We start from the raw sequence: 18,428 nt of genomic DNA, 5'->3' as shown, positions 1-18,428 counted from the left end.
AAAATATTATTTTTATTGCCAGCCACCGAGTGTTCATCATTCTATAGCATACAAGTTGACATGCTGTTGCAGCTGTTACAGCTACTGCAGCTGTCACTATCTACACAAATCCTACCGACCATATATATTTGACGTGTATTTGAATATCTATATCCGTATGTGATAACACAGGCCTCGTGTGTGGATTAACAGCAAATTTAATAATTTTTTAACCATCGACCTAATGATATCATCTTAATTATGATACATGTACTAAGAAATTTGATTTTGAATGCATAATGAAACTTATTCGTCACATAGGCAGAATAATAGAACATCCGTTCATCTTAATAAGGACAAGTATACACCACCATTTTTATCTATCTAATGAGGACAAGATTACACCACTATTCGTAATCATCTAAATAACGACACGTGCCAACAGTCTTATTCATCTCAATAATGACAACTAAGTACCACCAGTCTTGATCATCTCAATAGTGTCTTCATCTTTATTAATTCAGCAAAAACTCCGGTTTATGCCTGTTTCGTCTATTCCTGTTTCGCCTATTCCTGTTCCGCCTATTCCTGTTTCGCCTATTCCTGTTTCGCCTATTTCCAGTTTCGCCTATTCCTGTTTCGCCTACTTCCTGTTTCGCCTACTTTCCAGTACCCCTACAATAAATCGACTCTCCCAGGGGGAACCTTAGGGGTGCATGTCCATTTTATGGGGAAAATGTGAGGGGACAATTGGATGATGTTAACGATGTGATGACAATTTGACTAATCAAATGCCATCAACTTTGTTAACAAACCATGCCATGACCGTTTTGAAAGAGTCACCTTGAAAGTGGGGACAGTCCGGGACTTATTTGACCATATGACCATACTGACACACAGTAAAAACTAATAGCTTAAGTAGAGTTAAGCATTCGCTTATTTTGTAAAAACAGGAATTCATGAGTTTTTGATAAAAATACATAATACTGTACATTCTCATATGTATTTGATCAAAATCAGCTGTAAAACGCATGTCCTAGTAAAGAACAATGTAGCTATACATGTAGGTATTCTTTCTATCACGAAGCCAGTTACTGACTAAGACAAAAGAAAGAGAATCCACAATATAAAATGCAGGCCTAAGAAACCTTTCTCAAATCTAATGAAAGGGTAAAACTTTCTTACTATTTTATTTCTTGCCTTTTAAAATAAGCTAAAACATAGGCCGATGTAAGCTATGTATAATTTTCCAAAGTTATTCCGAATAATACTGAAATAATTGACATGTCGCTAAATCCATTATTTCAGACTTTATTCTTAATGATAGCCTTTAACACTATAGTAAGGGACGGTTCATATTCCTACGTCTGTGGGGAGGTTAGCAATACATTTGAATAAGCAAAACAGGAATAGGCGAAACAGGAATAAGGTGAAACAGGAATAGGCGAAACAGGAAGTAGGCGAATCAGGAATAGGCGAATAAGGAATTAGGCGAAACAGGAATAGGCGAAACAGGAATACACCAAAACTCCACCATTAGCCAATAATGATTGTTTATTGCCGGATTCAGATGCTGATGGAATTGGGAATGGTCTTGGGATCCAAGACGTTGTAGGGGTATGCACGCGTTTGGTTATTCTTCTTGATGGTGATGCTGGCCTGCTGCAAGTCTTCTTCCATCCTGAAAGTATAAATGCGCATTTATAATGTAGACGGCGTGGCGTATTCTAGTTTATACTTCAGTGCCGAGGGTATCGGTGGGTCAACTCCTTGACCATCGCCGAACCAGTTGCTCGCCGTCGTGAACAAGTCATCAGCAGATCAGGTAAACCTTTGCACTCTGGACGTGGTCAGTGGATTGGCCTCGTCAGCGGTATAGCGGGCAGGTTTGGCGCAACCCTACGGACGACGAACAACGAAGTACCGTGCGAATTATTAGAGAGTTTTCGGTATCTCGTTCCGAAAACCAAATCGTCGAGAACGACCAAATTTGTGTGTGATGTCATCAATAAATGCGTTGGTTTTCCCGATCCCGATTCCGGGTAGTAAATCGAGGCACGGATCTCGGCGGCGTCTGTAGATTTAACAACTGGAAACTTCAGTGATAGCCACCACCGATAGGTGTGCCACCTGTATCTATTGTTGTCTGCTAGACATTGGATATAGGCCTATTGTATATGAAATGTCTGTAAGCAGTTTCCCTGGAGGATGAATGGAATTTATTCGGGACAACCCTGTATATACCACAATCATGGATCAGAACATTCAGCTGAAAAGCCTAGGTATGGATAGTCTCCAGTCTGCACCATACCTCAATTCTACAATGTAGCATGTATTTCACTCAGTATACACAAGCCCATAGGAGGAAGTATAGCCTATATGCAATGGTAGTATGAACAAAAAATAGAAAAAAAGACTAGTGATCAATGAGCTGTAATAAATCACAGCAGTTGGGGCTTTCCTGGCCCAGATAACTGGTTTAGGTCAGGCTGGTTTTGGTTGGAATGAAAAAGACTCAGATCTGCGTTAATGGTCTGTGTATATGGATGCATTACTTCTGCCTGTTCGGCAAAGCGAAACCAGTTTCTTTACCTTTAGTGACGGGAACGAGAACGGATATTATACTCGGCGATTAGATTCTCGGAACGAGATACCGAAAACTCTCTAATGATCCTGTCGCCGTCGACAACAGTCTTGATACTAGAGGCACTGATTTCGTTTCTTACAACGCAATCTGAACTTAACCTACATACCACATATATGGCAAGCCAAAGCGGAATTTATTCAAGACCGTGGAATTACTATTCAAGAAGTTAAATATATGTTCAAGACCAAAATATGTTCAATCCTGAATCAAATATTGTCAACCTTGAATCAAATATTGTCAACCTTGAATCAAATATTGTCAACCTTGAACAAAATATATTCAAGACTCACGTGACCATATTCAAGACGCACGTGACCACAAAAATTGATGACGTAGTTGCTCATGTTTTGATGCTTTACGGACTTTCCCGAACCCGCGTCCGGACTTTCCCGAACCCATGGTACTTGTGTTGCGTTTCGGAGCTCGAATTGTTCGCACGAGGTTTTGACACATGGTTGTACACGTACCTAGCCGCCTACACCTGACATGTACTGTAATCCTACACATCATGACATGGATGCCGAGTGAATGTCAGAGTCGATACATGTTTCACAGACATATCAGGCAAATTATAGGTTCAAAATGCGCAATGCCTGTCGTGAAACAGAACGCATCGGAAGTACCACAGATTCTACGCTCTACGTCATCAATTTTGTGGTCACGTGCGTCTTGAATATGGTCACGTGAGTCTTGAATATATTTTGTTCAAGGTTGAATATATTTTGTTCAAGGTTGAACATATTTTATTCAAGGTTGAAAACATTTGATTCAAGGTTGAACATATTTTAGTCTTGAACATATATTTCCTTCTTGAACTTATATTTAACTTCTTGAATGGTAATTCTAAAGTCTTGAATAAATTCCGCTTTGGCTTGCCATACACATACAATTTAATTCAAATTTCGTCGCTGTGCGAGTTTGCGTCGACACTTCTTGGTTCGTAGCACTTCATATATAGGTTGTGACACCTGTCTATGGTTTACCAGTAGTTTGCGAAGGAGATAATCATGCGGCAATAGATAGGATTCGGACACATTTTCATCAATATGATGAAGTAGAACGTCAGACGATATCCGTCATCATTATTTAGGAGGAAATACATGTAGGTGTAATGCGAGTGCTTGCAAAGGTAGGAACTCACTGCTTGAGCGCTTTCGTTGCCTCTGGATGAAAGAGATATTTCTGTTCGAAGGAACCAAGGTTGTTGGTTCCCCTTGTACCGAGGAGCTTCACCACTAAGGTGGTGTCAAGGGTAATCTGTTTGTTTGGCAGCATTGCCATCAAGTCAGCCTCCGTTTTAACGTCCTGAAATCAAGATTATATGGTGATATTCTACAGCAAACATTACCACTATCCCATGTCCCTTATTACCTACAAAGGTCGGGTTGATGTCTTTCTGTACTGAAACCTAAACCACTGATTTCGCAACTCAGGTCAGGACGAGCGACATTCTGGCACCAGTGGTTTTTAATATACTCCGCCTCTCGATGTTTACGAGGTAGGAGTTTCAAAATCCTGAATCTCAGGATGGACGAGCGAAGGCTCGTGCAAGGATTGTTTCGCCAAACAAACTTTAACCATAAATACATAAATCCGTAAATATATAGCGAGTTGAAGCTATAGACTATACCTTATTTGCCGGAGGCTTCCCTTCCAGTTGGGCAGAGTAGTTTGGTGGAAAAGCATACTCATCGTACTGGGAGAAATTGACTGCCGCGTGCTCTGCGCTGCAGTTGAAGATGACGGAAGTGATGAACTCTATCAACTGTTCTCGGCATGTGAATTTCCCTTCACCTGGCACACCCTAATATCAAAAGGGATAAAAATGGTAATTGGTATGTTGGTTTTTCATACGAAAATGGCTTGCTGCAGATCCGCGACTTCTCAAAGCAGGATCTAAGCAATTGTTTAAAACTTTCGAAAGAAGGAAAGAAAGCTACTGCTCGTTTGCTTATGATGTACATTTACGGACGTCGCAGATTTGAGGTGTATGTGGTAGTATCTCTTATGATAAAATCGGCTGCCTCGGGAGTCTAGGAATGGTGATGCTTTTATTTTGATACTGTTAGTATATTGATCATCAATTGGGCGTTAGCCTACCTTCATTTGAATACCTTCAGGGTAGGGGGCAGTCAATTCATGCCCCCACTTCCCAAGCTCAGGATCATTTTGTAATTTCTCATCGTCACCTGCATAAGCACAAATAAAGAGCTATAGTCCTAATAAACGAAGCCAGGAACCACGGACAAGGAACACATCCAAACGTAGACGACAACCAAGGGGTAAATTAAATTGAATATAAACATTCTTGCTCTCTACTTTTGACAACCTTGACATTCAGGTTGGGACTAAAATAGTCCGGCGTGTGTCAATTATGCTGAGAGGAGCTGAATATTCAATCAGAATTGGAGTCCATAGCCTGGAATCTGAGAAACCTGTTTACCGCCAAAATGGGCAGCGTCAAGGTGGGAATGCGCCCGTCGGTGTCGGCGAACGTCAGGATGGGTGTGGCACAATTCGGGTGCAAAACATAATCAGTTCGGTTGCAAACACCAATGAGTGCGACCAACTTCTTTCGTTTTCAAATGAAATTTATATACTGACCGTAATAAAGGTAGACGATTCTCGTGACGTATTTGTTGAGAATATCCCAGATGACCAGACCATCATCCCTGTAGTGGTAGTTAGGGAGAGCCTCCGCATCATCAACCTACAAATATCGTATTCTAACGTCTTAAGCCTCTCTACAATAATTGAATGAAAGTGTCATTAAAACAGTCTATGTAGGTCTGAATCTTCACAGCAGTGATATATCGGTCACATCCAACAAAAGTTTTTATCAGATAGCAACATTTTTCAAAACTTAGTACATGTACGTTGTTAACTGAAAACCTCGGCAATGTCTCACGGGTTTAGTTAGGCCCTATTACCAACGAAAATGGTCCAGTCTTGCCGGTATTTTGTTCAGCTTACCCCTCTCATATACAGATTTTTCGGCAGGTTGCAATGTGTGTCTATCCCCCACTCGGCAGATCTAGTGAGAAGAACAATTATACTATAAAATGGTAGAACACGCGATTATTTTCATTCGGGTCGAATTCATACGCTACAGGCACGGATGAGCGGAACTACATCTAAATACATTCAGCGCTTCCCTGTGATAGCAGCAATGAAGCCGGATTACATGGTTCTGATTCGCCCATCACTCCAAATCTGTATGAGCAAAAGAACCTACCCTTTGCAGATGAAGTCAAACATGCCTGTATGGCCTATTGACATAGTTTTCGCCACGTGTCCATCAGGAGATATCAACTTCGTAAGACCAAGCCTGTAACGGAGAAAGTGTTAAAAGATTTGCTAAAAAAGAAAGGCCGTTCTTACCGGGGAACCTGGTTTCTCAATGCAGAACCTATACTTTCTCAATGAAGAATCTTTTTTATCAATAAAAAAAATTGTAGTTTCTCGTCGGATCTCAAAATAAGCAATTTCTGGATACTGTAGATCGGGTATAGCCGGTGGATCAGGCGCAATACAGGCTGGTCAAATTTTGCTGTTTTAAGATTGTCATCATTTCTGCAAAAGCCAATACTAGTGTATCTATATCAGCTGAAATTTGAAGAAAACTCACGTGTTAATTGCGATCAGGTACAGAAAGTGTGGAGCCAAAAGTTTGAAGATGGGATGAGAGGGTGAGAGGTTCCGATTGGTGCAAACACTTACGCTTGCCATCTGTAGGTGGGTGAATCCTGCCAAGACGAAAGTACAGAAAAAATATAGTAATTTTCTCGCTAAGGGGAAGCTTTAGCAAAGAAAAACAGTTTGCATTAGCGCAAGCTCTTCATTAGTGTACCGTACTCCGTACACACACTAGTTGACTGTCGAAAATGCCGGGGAAACCCATCAAATATAATAACACCCACCTGTCCGAAATATGCGAGTGCGATATACATTTATATGTAAAGGCTTGCGGATTATTTCACAAGGGCTTTTGAACAACTTACCTAAGTGGGATAAAGACTGATGATACGTAGCATCGGCGAGGTTGTACCAGACCTTTGCTATCAACCAAACGTACGGGTCGTCACTTGGCAGGAATACCTACAACAATCAATGGTTGGTGATGCCTTCACATGCACAATTGTTGGTGATGCCTTCACATGCACGATGGTTGATGTGCTGTCGCGTGCACAATGGTTGATGTGCTTTCACATGGACAATATGGTTGAAGTTCCATTATACGTACGATGGTTGATGTGCTATCGCGTGCGCATCTGTTGATGTGCTTTCACATGTACAATATGGTTGAAGTTCCATCATACGTACAATGGTTGATGTGCTGTCGCGTGCGCAATTGTTGATGTGCTTTCACATGTACAATATGGTTGACGTTCCATTATACGTACAATGGTCGATGTGCTGTCGCGTGCGCAATTGTTGATGTGCCGCTTTCACATGTACAATATGGTTGACGTTCCATCATACGTAGGATGGTTGATGTGCTATCGCGTGCGCAATTGTTGATGTGCTTTCACATGTACAATATGGTTGACGTTCCATCATACGTACAATGGTTGATGTGCTATCGCGTGCGCATTTGTTGATGTGCTTTCATATGTACAATGTGGTTGACGTTCCATCATACGTACAATGGTTGATGTGCTATCGCGTGCGCAATTGTTGATGTGCTTTCACATGTACAATATGGTTGACGTTCCATCATACGTACAATGGTTGATGTGCTATCGCGTGCGCAATTGTTGATGTGCTTTCACATGTACAATATGGTTGACGTTCCATCATACGTACGATGGTTGATGTGCTATCGCGTGCGCAACTGTTGATGTGCTTTCCCATGTACAATATGGTTGACGTTCCATCATACGTACAATGGTTGATGTGCTATCGCGTGCACAATGGTTGATGTGCTTTCACGTGCACAATGGTTGACGTTCCATCTTACGTAGGGGTACGTACAATCGTGTGCACAATATTTGATGTACTATGGTATGCGCAATGGTTGATGTTCTATCACATGGCCAGTGGGCAAGTAAGATATTGACTTAGGAGCCTGGCGGCGTCAAAGTAGGCCCTGGAGCAGTATCGGCTCCATGGGTTTTGAGATGACAAACTATTTTAAAGATGACAATCTTCGCATCAAGTCAGGGAGGAAGTAAAAAGGAAGCCAGCCCAGTCAGAAATATCTAGTTTTTGAGTAACAGATCTCATACCATTCATCCTATTTTGACAAATGGGCCGTACAACTGCATTTAACGTCGTCCACACCTACCGGGTTGCCTGGTCCTTTCTGTTGAAAGAGCTGGATCGCGATCGGTAAAAGGGACTTGTCGTTAGTTACGAAAAACAAAGCAATGGGAACTGGGATCTGAAGATGAAGGAATGAAAATTAATATTCATCATTTCTGTCCTATTTCTTCAACCAATGGGCCAATGTTAAAGAAGCCGTCTCGGAGGGGTCATAGCATATCCATATAATATATTTCATTGAGAAAAGTTGCCCAACCTAATTCTCTTGAGTCGTGCAAGTAGGTCTCGTCATTTATAAATACATGTACTTGGGTCTTGTCTGCGGGCCTCGGTGGTCTGCAAGCCTTAATTGAAAGGAAGTGAGTTTTACACTTCTTTGTTCATTTCCTGGCCCCTCTCCCCATCTTGCAGTCATCTATACGCATATGATTCCCTATTCTAAGCTTCGCCGATAGTTGTAAAGCATAGTTACCACATAGTCTCCTTTAGGTTCCAGACCTTCAAGTATCTTCAGATCAACTTTGTAGATTCTCTTCGCTTTGAGGGCCTGGTCCAGTGAAAGCCCTTCCAAGAATGGAGCCGCCATCTCTGGGGTCACTGCAAGCCTGCAGGTGAAAAGACTTTTCTTAAATCTGTTGCAGTGTGTCTGTGAATGAATTTACGTTCAATTATTAAATTACATTTCGTTCTCAAAAACAGTAGATACCGACTTTATATACTGAGACATTTGACATAAACACTTAGTTTTGTCAAGTACATGTAGATTATTGAATACTTCGTATACCTTAAACGAACTTACTTCTCCGGTATCTCCGTGCACAGCTCAATCAACTTCGGGTTACATCCCGAGAGACGTTGGGCCCCGAACCACGTGTCCTTATCCCAATGCGGGACCGTGTTGGGTCTCTCGATGTTCCAACCTGTCGCGCCGAATAGGTCGATGATATCCTTTACGGACTCCCAGGGTGAGAGCACCGACAACAATTTAATGAGCCTGGTCTCGACAAAGGCGGTTTTCTTTGAGAATGAGATGTCATACTGTCAAAAAGAAAATGTTGGTTGTGTTCGACTTGGACGAGTGAGTCTTCGACTCTGCATTGTAATATATCAGCACTCCTAGTAAAAGAGCCGTCCAAAATCCAGATTTTTGAAGACAGTATTTTCGGAATTGCAAGTTTATTCCTGTCTATTCCATAGAGTTCCAATGTGCGTTTATACCAACGATATTTTTAAATCGCCAAAATATTTACAACTTCGACAGACAACTTGACAGAAATGACATTTTTTAATCAGTTAATTATAGTCTCTTTTACCTGGACTTGAAAAAAAAGTCTGTTGCATGTAAGTACGATATAATATGCGAGATTTTGGGCCAAATAAAATGCGTTTGAATCATTATTTTCTTTAGTTTATTTGCTCTAACATTGAATAAAGCTTCTAAATCCTAACCTGATAGCTATCCGAGAACTGTTCATCATCTGGTATCTTCTTCACCTAAAAATAAACGAATTGTTCTTCACTCTCTGGACGCAGTGGACCGGCCGTAACCTATCTATCAAACTGACGAAATGGTGTAGCTGGCTTTTTGGTAATGGGGGGCCGGCGATGACACCTTTTGACCGGAGAAACCTCAGTAGAAAAGTAAATTCTTTCCTCAGATGACTGCATACAGAACAACGGACTTCACTAGTTTAACGTTTGCATACCTGAATGGGACAGTTTGGATCGTCGCTTTTTCGGTCGTACTCGTAAAGCTTCTTTTTCTCGGCCAACTCAAACACCCTCTGGTCTTTGTGGGGGTCATCCTGGGGTAAGATAGCGTCGTAATGTTGAATAATGTAATGTCGGTCCGCCGCAATCCATCGATGGAGTGGGAAAGAAAACAGCTTGTTTGTCGCTTGGGGTTCGACCTCCACATGTTCAACATACCATTCGGGCGATTCTAAATAACCTGCAGCGTCGTCGCGCCATAATTCGATCTTACCAATTTCGCTGTCTAGGTTACTGGAATCATTTAAGACATACTTATCCACTGCGCCCCTCTTGAAGTCATCGTGCCAACCCACATCCAAGACGAGGTCAGGGGTGTGTCGGCCATTGACATCATGGAGACGTATCTTCACGTTAGCATCTGTCCCTGCGTTCTTTCTGTCACCTGTCTTGACGCGCACGGTGTAAACGCGGACACAGCAGTCACTCATTTTGTCGTCCGGACGAAGCTTCGAAGCAGAGCGCGCGTGGAACAGGGGCTGGGTATATAACCACAAACAAAAATTCGTGCTTGTTTTCACAAGGGATGTCCGTCCACACAATGGATGAGACCTAGTCGTGGCCTCTCATGTAACGACTAATGCCTTGGGTGCTTAGGTCCCAAACATGCGAATAGTTGACAATACTACCTCATTAGGTAAAGAGATAGCCCTATAAAAAAGTCACTGTTACATAGCCTGTACGATTACGGGGCAACTCGGCCTATTACCAACTCGGCCCACCAACTCGGCCTGGGTTATAAATCATCGGTTTATTGGCATAAGTTTTCCTTATATTGTTTTTTTTTGTTGCTATATATATTGGCCTACTATTTATTCATTCCTGTTGGAAATTTGAAGAGAATTCATCAAGATTTGGAGGATAAATCCATGAAATCACAGTCATGAATGTGCATTTGGAGTGCTACCGCGACTTTTCCACACTCGCCGCCGTTATTTCATGGATTTCTCCTTCAAATCCCAATAAATTTTCTTCAAATTTCCAACAGGAATGATTACATAGTAGGCCTATACATACCAACAAAAAACAAAAAAATATAAGAAATACTTATGCCAATAAACCAATGATTTATAACCCAGGCCGAGTTGGTAGGCCGAGTTGGTAATAGGCCGAGTTGGTCATACACCGCCTGTACGTATTCCCTGCTATTATTTATAGGCCCTTGCCAATATGCATAGTTTATACATGTGACCGTAGAGCTATGTGCCAAACATTATTTGTAAGATTTAATCATGTAATTATAGGCCTAATTGAACCCTTATAGGCCTATACCACTTAACTTGTTTTGACGTTGCTAGGAGTTGGTTTTGGAATGTTTCAAGACTGTTCAGGAATAGCCACCAACAGAGGAACCCCTGTTTGGATGAGCTCCTACTCAAAATATTAAGTCCACCTCAGTTCTTCTATCGGGCTGAGGGAGGGCAAGGACTCACCGGCTGAGTAGCCAGCTCAAAACGTTACATTACCACCGATGATAATCCGAAGGAGACTCAGTCATCCGTGGACGTCACATCCCGGTCACATCATGACATCAGTCTGGAAGCGGATGATTTCCTTATCTAACAATCCGATATGGATATCCATACACGTAGCCAGCTTGAATTATCATTGACATGTGATACAGTCCACAAGGGTGTAAGCTAGCGCCACCTGCTCTTAGTGTTTGTAACTAATCTTAATGACTAGCGCATGCGTAATAAAGGCATCCGCCATCTCTAGTAGAAACTACACGGTTGTCGATCTACATGGTACCAGAAGTGGGGTTAAAAATAATCAAAACCAATGGATGCCATCAAACAACCAGACCCGCTATCCCCAGATGGGAATGTAGACCACAACTGGAAGGTCTTCAAACAAAGACTAGATCTTTACATGTTGGCGATTGAAGCGGATAAGTTTGGTGATCCTCGCAAAATTGCTGTTCTGCTTACGGTGGCCGGTCAGGCTGCAACTGATTTGTACAACACATTCGAACTGTCAAATGACGACAAAAAAGTGTTCAAAAAAGTATGTGATGAGTTCGAAAAGTATTGCTCGCCTAAAATTTCGACACATTTTACACAGATTTGAGACTGAAGGCCAAAACGTGTGCATTCGAGAATCTGCATGATTCGATGTTACGTGACCAAATTGTATTTGGTATTACTGATGCTAAAACTAGAGAAAGACTGCTCAGAGAACCTGAACTAACATTGGCCAAGTCAGTTTCGGTCTGTCATAGTGTAGAGGCAGCACGTCGGCATGTTAAAGCATTGGACACTGTCGGTGCATCATCAGCTGATGCTGCATCTGTCGCTTTCGTGTCGAAGAAGAAATCAAGTTGGCACGGAACTCCAAAGTCGAAAACTTATTCAACGTCACGCACCCAGGCTCAAAAGCATGGTAAAGGGAGCGCTGGTGGTTCAAAGCAAAAACCTGCCAGAGGCCCAGGACCTGGAACTGGTGCATGTACAAGGTGTGGCACAGTTCATGAACATTCAAAAGAACACTGTCCAGCTTACGGCAAAGATTGCATGAAGTGTTCTAAGCCAAATCATTTTGCTAAATTCTGCAAAACGTCAAGCCGTGGTGCACCAAACGTGTCGTTGGTACAACAATCACAGGGAGAGTTCTTTGATAATGATATTGGACCAGATGACCTATTCATTGGCACAGTTCATGTCACAAACCAGGACAATGTCATCACAGATGATGTTGTCACTGACCCAATTGCTGTAGTCACAACCAAAGACACCGTCAAGGATGAAACAGTTGAGGAAAAACCCATCAATTCAGTCGAAGTCACCACCGGAGACAAAGTAACATCCGGAGAGGAGGTCACAACCGGAGACAAAGTCACAACCGGAGATGATGTCTCAAAGGGACAATCAGTTGATTCCATCAATGTGAAGGACTTGTGGACAGTACCACTAGTGGTGAACGATATGGTACTGCCAATGGTGTTGGACACAGGAGCCAAGGCCAACCTGATCACCTCCGCGGATTTCAAGACTTTAAAAAACAAACCCAAGGTTTTTCACAACAATGTAAATCTAACTGCTTACAATGGCACTGCAATCCCAAACCAAGGTGTTTGTAGACTAAACATTAAGCATAGGAATAAAAGATTCCAAATTTTGTTTGTGATTGTGCCTGAGGGCAAATCATTGCTGGATTGCAAGGCCTGTGAGCACTTAGATCTGATAAGAAGGACGCCAGTCCCCCAGGTTGTACAGCATGACGAGAGTGATTGTAGAAATGATGAGATTGGTACATTACCATTTGAGTATGATATCAAGCTTAAGGAAGGCTCTGAGCCTGTGATACATGCCCCAAGAAAGGTACCCATGCCGATAAAACCTGATGTTCGTGAAGAACTTTTTAGAATGGTCAAATTGGGTGTACTTCAGCACACTGAGGAGCCCACAGACTGGGTTAACTCAATGGTAGTGATAAAAAAACCCAATGGCAAGCTCAGAATATGCATGGATCCTAAAGATTTAAACAAATGTATCAAAAGAGAGCATCACTATCTTCCAACAAGGGAAGATATTTCCAGTGAAATGGCAGGGGCTAAGTACTTTTCCAAGCTAGACTTATCTCAAGGTTTTTGGCAAATCCCCTTAAGTAAAGAAAGTGTCAAACTTTGTTGCATGAATACCCCTTTTGGAAGGTTCTCCTTCAAAAGGCTTCCATTTGGCCTGTGTTCTGCTCCTGAGGTCTTCCAAGCAGCTATGGAAAAAGTGTTGGAAGGTCTGGATGGGGTAAAAGTAGTCATAGACGACATACTGGTTTGGGGAAATACCAAAGAAGAACATGATGAAAGGTTAAGAAAAGTAATGGAAAGAATCAAGATGTACCACCTGAAACTCAATCATGAAAAATGTCTCATCTGTCAGACAAGTCTCTCATTTGTAGGTGACCGGTACTCAGAAAATGGCATTGAGCCAATGGCTGAAAGAGTTGAGGCAATTACAAAAATGCCACGCCCACAAGACAAAAAGTCACTACAGAGACTGTTAGGTGTGTTTAATTATGTAGGTAAATTCATACCAGGTCTCTCCCAGCGCAATCAGTCACTCCGGTCTCTGCTACAGGACAAAAATGAATGGTCCTGGGGCCCTGAACATGAAAAAGAATGGGCTGATTTGAAAAACTGTCTGATCAAGAGCCCAGTACTGGCCTATTTTGATGCTAAACGTGACACAAAGGTCAGTGCAGATGCCTCAAAAAATGGCATCGGAGCAGTGTTGCTCCAAAAACATGACGCAAATTGGCGCCCAGTTGCCTATGCCGCTAGGTCAATGACCCCGGCAGAGGAACGCTATGCACAGATTGAGAAAGAGTGCCTGGGATTGGCTTATGCATGCCAGAGATTTGATGAATATATCTATGGTCTCCCAACTGTTCAATTGGAAACAGATCATAAGCCTCTCATTCCGATCTCACAAAAGAGCCTAAATGACATGCCAGCTCGAGTGCAGAGGCTCATGATCAAAATCCAAAGGTATGATGTGGAATTTGTCTACACTCCGGGTAAATTTTTGTACATACCTGACACACTGTCAAGGGCAGGTTACTCTCAGACTGGTAAAACAGATGATTTGAGTAATGAGGTTAAACATCACATAAATATGGTGTATTCCAATATCTCAGCCAGTGAGGAGCAATTAGACAAAATTGCAGAAGCCACAGCAAGTGACCCAGTCTTGACAGTTGTCACTAGTAATCTTGAAAAGACAGTCTGGGCCAAAGGGTCAGCCAGTGCATATTTTCCTTATAGACATGAGTTGACAATGATCAATGGTATTCTATTTAAGGGAAACAGGATTATTATTCCTACCAGCATGAGACAAGAAATGTTAGGCCGCCTTCATGAAGGGCACTTGGGGACAGAGAAAATTAAATCCCTGGCTAGAAACAGTCTTTTTTGGCCCAGAATGGCTGAGGATATAGACAGAATAACATCAGAATGTAGCATTTGTCAGAAGTTCAAGTACAAGCAACAGAAAGAAAACCTGAAGGTGACGTATGATCAAATTGGGCCATGGGAAAGAATTGGCTCTGATCTATTTGAGTTGGGTAACAAAGATTACCTATTGGTCATTGACTACCACTCAAATTTCCCTGAAGTTGTAAAACTCAGCTCAACCAGTTCACCATCCGTGATTAGACATCTGAAGTCTATCTTCAGTAGACATGGTATTCCCAAGATTGTAGTCACAGATAATGGACCACAGTATGCCAGCTTCGAGTTCAGGGAATTTGCAGGTCACTATGGATTTAAACACATAACTTCATCACCAGTATATCCCCAGAGTAATGGGAAATCTGAAAAGGGTGTTCAGATTGTTAAGAGGTTGCTAAAGAAAGCTATTGAGAGTGGTCAAGACCCAGAACTGGCACTATTGCAATATAGGTCAGCACCCCTGAAATGTGGAAAATCCCCAGCTGAACTCCTGTTTAACAGACAGTTGAAAACAAGAGTACCAAGAGTCAACAAAACTGAGCAAGACTCGCAACTGGGTGAAAATATGAAATCTCTCAAAGTTCAACAAAAAGCTCAGTATGACAAATCTGCCAAAGATTTGGTCCCATTAGTATCTGGTGATGTTGTTCGTCTCAGGTTTCCGCCAAATAGTAAGGAATGGAACATCAAGGCAAAAATTGTAAGGGAGGTAGCTCCCAGGTCTTATGAGATTGTAACAGAACAAGGGAAGGTGTATAGGAGAAATAGAAGACACCTACTGAAAACAAAGGAATTGTATGTTCAGGAACAAACAGGGCTGTCGGATGAATCTTATGCCAGTATCTTCAACCAAGTTGATAAATTGTCAACAAATTCACTGCCAGCTGTGGTAGACTCTCAGGTTCAGGAAACTGCCCAGGTTGTTCCAGGACTTCTCTCAAGTAGTCCTCAGAGTACTAGTAGTCCTCAGATTACAAGGCGTTCTGCTAGAATCAGCAAGCCTCCAACAAGACTTATTGAACAGATGTGAATTAGGTATTGAGTGAAAGTAAGGACAGTGACAATCTTAATAGGTGAAAGTGAGGGCTACAATATAATAATTTGTTATTGTTATTGTTTCACAAAAAAAAAAAGGGAGATGTAAGCTAGCGCCACCTGCTCTTAGTGTTTGTAACTAATCTTAATGACTAGCGCATGCGTAATAAAGGCATCCGCCATCTCTAGTAGAAACTACACGCTTGTCGATTTACAAAGGGGTACTTTGCTGGTGCATTGTAGTACGGATTGCACCAGCAAAGTACCCCTTGTGGACTGTATCACATGTCAATGATAATTCAAGCTGGCTACGTGTATGGATATCCATATCGGATTGTTAGATAAGGAAATCATCCGCTTCCAGACTGATGTCATGATGTGACCGGGATGTGACGTCCACGGATGACTGAGTCTCCTTCGGATTATCATCGGTGGTAACATTTTTGTAGGGCTATCTCTTTATCTAATGAGGTAGTGTGATCAACTATTCAATATGACCATGATAATTCGAAATGTGTCCAAGTATGGATATCCATGCCAACGGAAGAGAAGCCATACAATTATGCAGGGTGATGCAAGATCCTCAATTCAACGTTTTTTGTCCACGTCCTTTGTACTGTAATAAAGGATGCAAAGGATAAGAAACCTCGTGCCAAATGAAGGTCATGAAAGTCAATGAAAGTTGACATTTTCATTAAATGATTGAGGTAGTATGAATGGTAGGCGAACGGGTACATCTAGGTATTTATAAGGCAGGACAAGGCAAGTGAGCTGGAAGATTATTTATTCATCATAGTTTTACGGCATACATGATAGCACACACCGAAAAATGGCAACTTTATTGAACAGGTTCACGATATAGTCCTCTGTCTAGTCTTGATTCATTGCGTATTTAGGAAGAAAACACTGTAAAATTTCAGAAAACACCTAAATTTTGAGTGGCCAAGCTCTTATAGAAACCGGGAATTACTCCAACTTTTTGCAAAGTCTTTTACTGTTTAATGTCACACCAAGTAAGGCTCACACTTAGAAAACAAGGACAGTTTAGATGAAAAACAGAAAAGATATAATCCGGGTATTCCTTCTTGGTAACTGAAATGATGTTGTTGTTCGATCAGCATAAGTACGATGGAGTGTGCTATTTACGACATGGGTAGGGCAAGTGTCACTGTGAGCTCTGTCAATCGAGGTAAAGAACGAAACGTTCGCACAACTGTTCATGAGATTCCACTAGGGCCGGTGTAGCAATCGAAAATGTCCCCTTCTAAAAAGTATTCGGTCCTATTGTATTCTGATGGATTGTTCTATAAAGGTCATAGCCATGTCAGAATACTTTGTTCTCTGGACAGTCTACTCCCGAGACTTTTCAAATGTTACATCCCTGCAGTGTCAATATTTCAAGTAAGTCAATTTATGGAATAGTTCTTGGTTTTATAAAACTGTCCTTCAGAAAAAAATGACCAAGCAAATTAAATCAGATAAGAATACGGATTCGTCTCAGTCTAGATAATGTAACTGGCAATTCTCAAGGCGCCCGCCACTACAGCTCCCGAAGCACCAACTGCAGCGGTACCTGCTGCACCTAACCCTGCCGCTCCCGCGCTCTGCAACGCGGCAAAGACACTTCCAGCGGCAACGTTTCCTATGTACGAATGCCATGCTGCAGCTGCCGACCCTGCGACGACGCCTCCTTTCGCGAAGCCTACGGCCGCCAAGCCATACGGGGCAACCACCGTCGATACAGCACTCACTAACGCAATCCCAGCCAGTGTTTGAAACGGCATCGTGATTTGATATTCTTAAAAGTGAATGAACAAGCTTGAGACGGTAATGGCGCAATGCTCGGGTTATCCTCGTTCTCGATATGCAGTGGGTCACGTATACAGAGCATGACATGCAAAGTACTGTACACTATATCCTCGAGCCATTCGGCGAATCCGTCTGGTTCGGCGAATCCATTAGTGTTGCCCTCTGTCGGAAAAGGCATCCTCAACCTCATGGTCTCATACTCCCTTTAGACCTACTTTTAATAAAAGCAGCCGGGGTTTAAATCTTGATAAGATGCAAAACCTTGGTGGTCAAGACTGTCAAGAGGTTGAAGACGGGAGAAAACGGGAGAAAAACTAAGGGAACTGCACGCTTTGGAGGGGAAATGTGAAAGTCTATACCAACGATAATGGCATGTGTTTTATAGTATGTTTCGTCTGTAATGATATAAAAGGCAGGTTTCGCAATCCTGGCCTAACGAAGAGCTACGAAGTAAAAGTAGGTAAATGCATGAAAAAAAATTATCGCCCGCGGTTTTTGAAGAGTTCTCCGATTCTTCGTGCTCTGAAAGCCGATTTTGAAGTGTCACGCGTAGATGCATTCGCGCATGAGGACTTGATGACACCTAACGAACCTTCGTACAAGGACTTCGTCGTTCGTAAGGGTTGCGAAACCAGCCTATAAAAATGGCGAAATACGAGTAACGAAGGAAAATACCAAATTATGTATAGGGTTACCACTAATACCAGTTCCGTGGCACTGCATGGTTGGCCTAGACCTGAACAGAACTTGGACTCATCAAATGGGTCGCTAAATTTCTATCACATTGTAGCCTACTTCAAGTAAACGGATTCGATACATTATGACATAATGCATCACCGTATAGTAGATCTACATATCTGTTCATTAGTAGTTAATTTTTCTTCCAGCGGATGCGACCAAACTTTAAGAGAAGCGCGTCGGATAAAGCGTTTTAGTGCTCAAGACAACCACACGCTTCTCATTATTATATCAATG

The 18,428-nt window shown here is 42.1% G+C and overlaps 2 protein-coding genes across 4 annotated transcripts; one reads left to right on the top strand and one right to left on the bottom strand.

Moving 5' to 3' along the window:
* Positions 1-11,238, bottom strand: LOC135482589 (allene oxide synthase-lipoxygenase protein-like). 3 transcript variants are annotated; one of them, XM_064762754.1, is made up of 15 exons: positions 11,095-11,238; positions 9,598-10,312; positions 9,341-9,385; positions 8,691-8,929; positions 8,364-8,496; positions 7,914-8,009; positions 6,628-6,724; positions 6,255-6,372; positions 5,862-5,954; positions 5,600-5,660; positions 5,231-5,336; positions 4,727-4,815; positions 4,257-4,430; positions 3,768-3,931; positions 1-1,660 (listed from the first exon to the last, which is right to left on the bottom strand). In XM_064762754.1, the coding sequence occupies exons 2-15, from the start codon at positions 10,090-10,092 to the stop codon at positions 1,546-1,548; spliced, it is 2,025 nt and encodes a 674-aa protein (XP_064618824.1). In that variant the 5' UTR covers positions 10,093-10,312; positions 11,095-11,238; the 3' UTR covers positions 1-1,545. The 3 variants fall into 3 exon arrangements, with proteins under 3 accessions (XP_064618824.1, XP_064618825.1, XP_064618823.1); XM_064762755.1 differs by having other exon boundaries at positions 11,128-11,238; XM_064762753.1 differs by lacking the exon at positions 11,095-11,238 and having other exon boundaries at positions 9,598-10,403.
* Positions 11,239-11,775: 537 nt separating this feature from the next.
* On the top strand, positions 11,776-15,639 carry LOC135499495 (uncharacterized protein K02A2.6-like). The gene has a single exon (XM_064790272.1). The coding sequence runs from the start codon at positions 11,776-11,778 to the stop codon at positions 15,637-15,639; it is 3,864 nt and encodes a 1,287-aa protein (XP_064646342.1).
* The last annotated feature ends 2,789 nt before the right edge of the window (positions 15,640-18,428 follow it).

This window comes from Lineus longissimus, chromosome 2 (assembly GCF_910592395.1).
Source record: "Lineus longissimus chromosome 2, tnLinLong1.2, whole genome shotgun sequence".
In the NCBI taxonomy this organism is placed as follows: domain Eukaryota; kingdom Metazoa; phylum Nemertea; class Pilidiophora; order Heteronemertea; family Lineidae; genus Lineus; species Lineus longissimus.
This window is presented reverse-complemented; position numbering and strand designations above follow the sequence as displayed.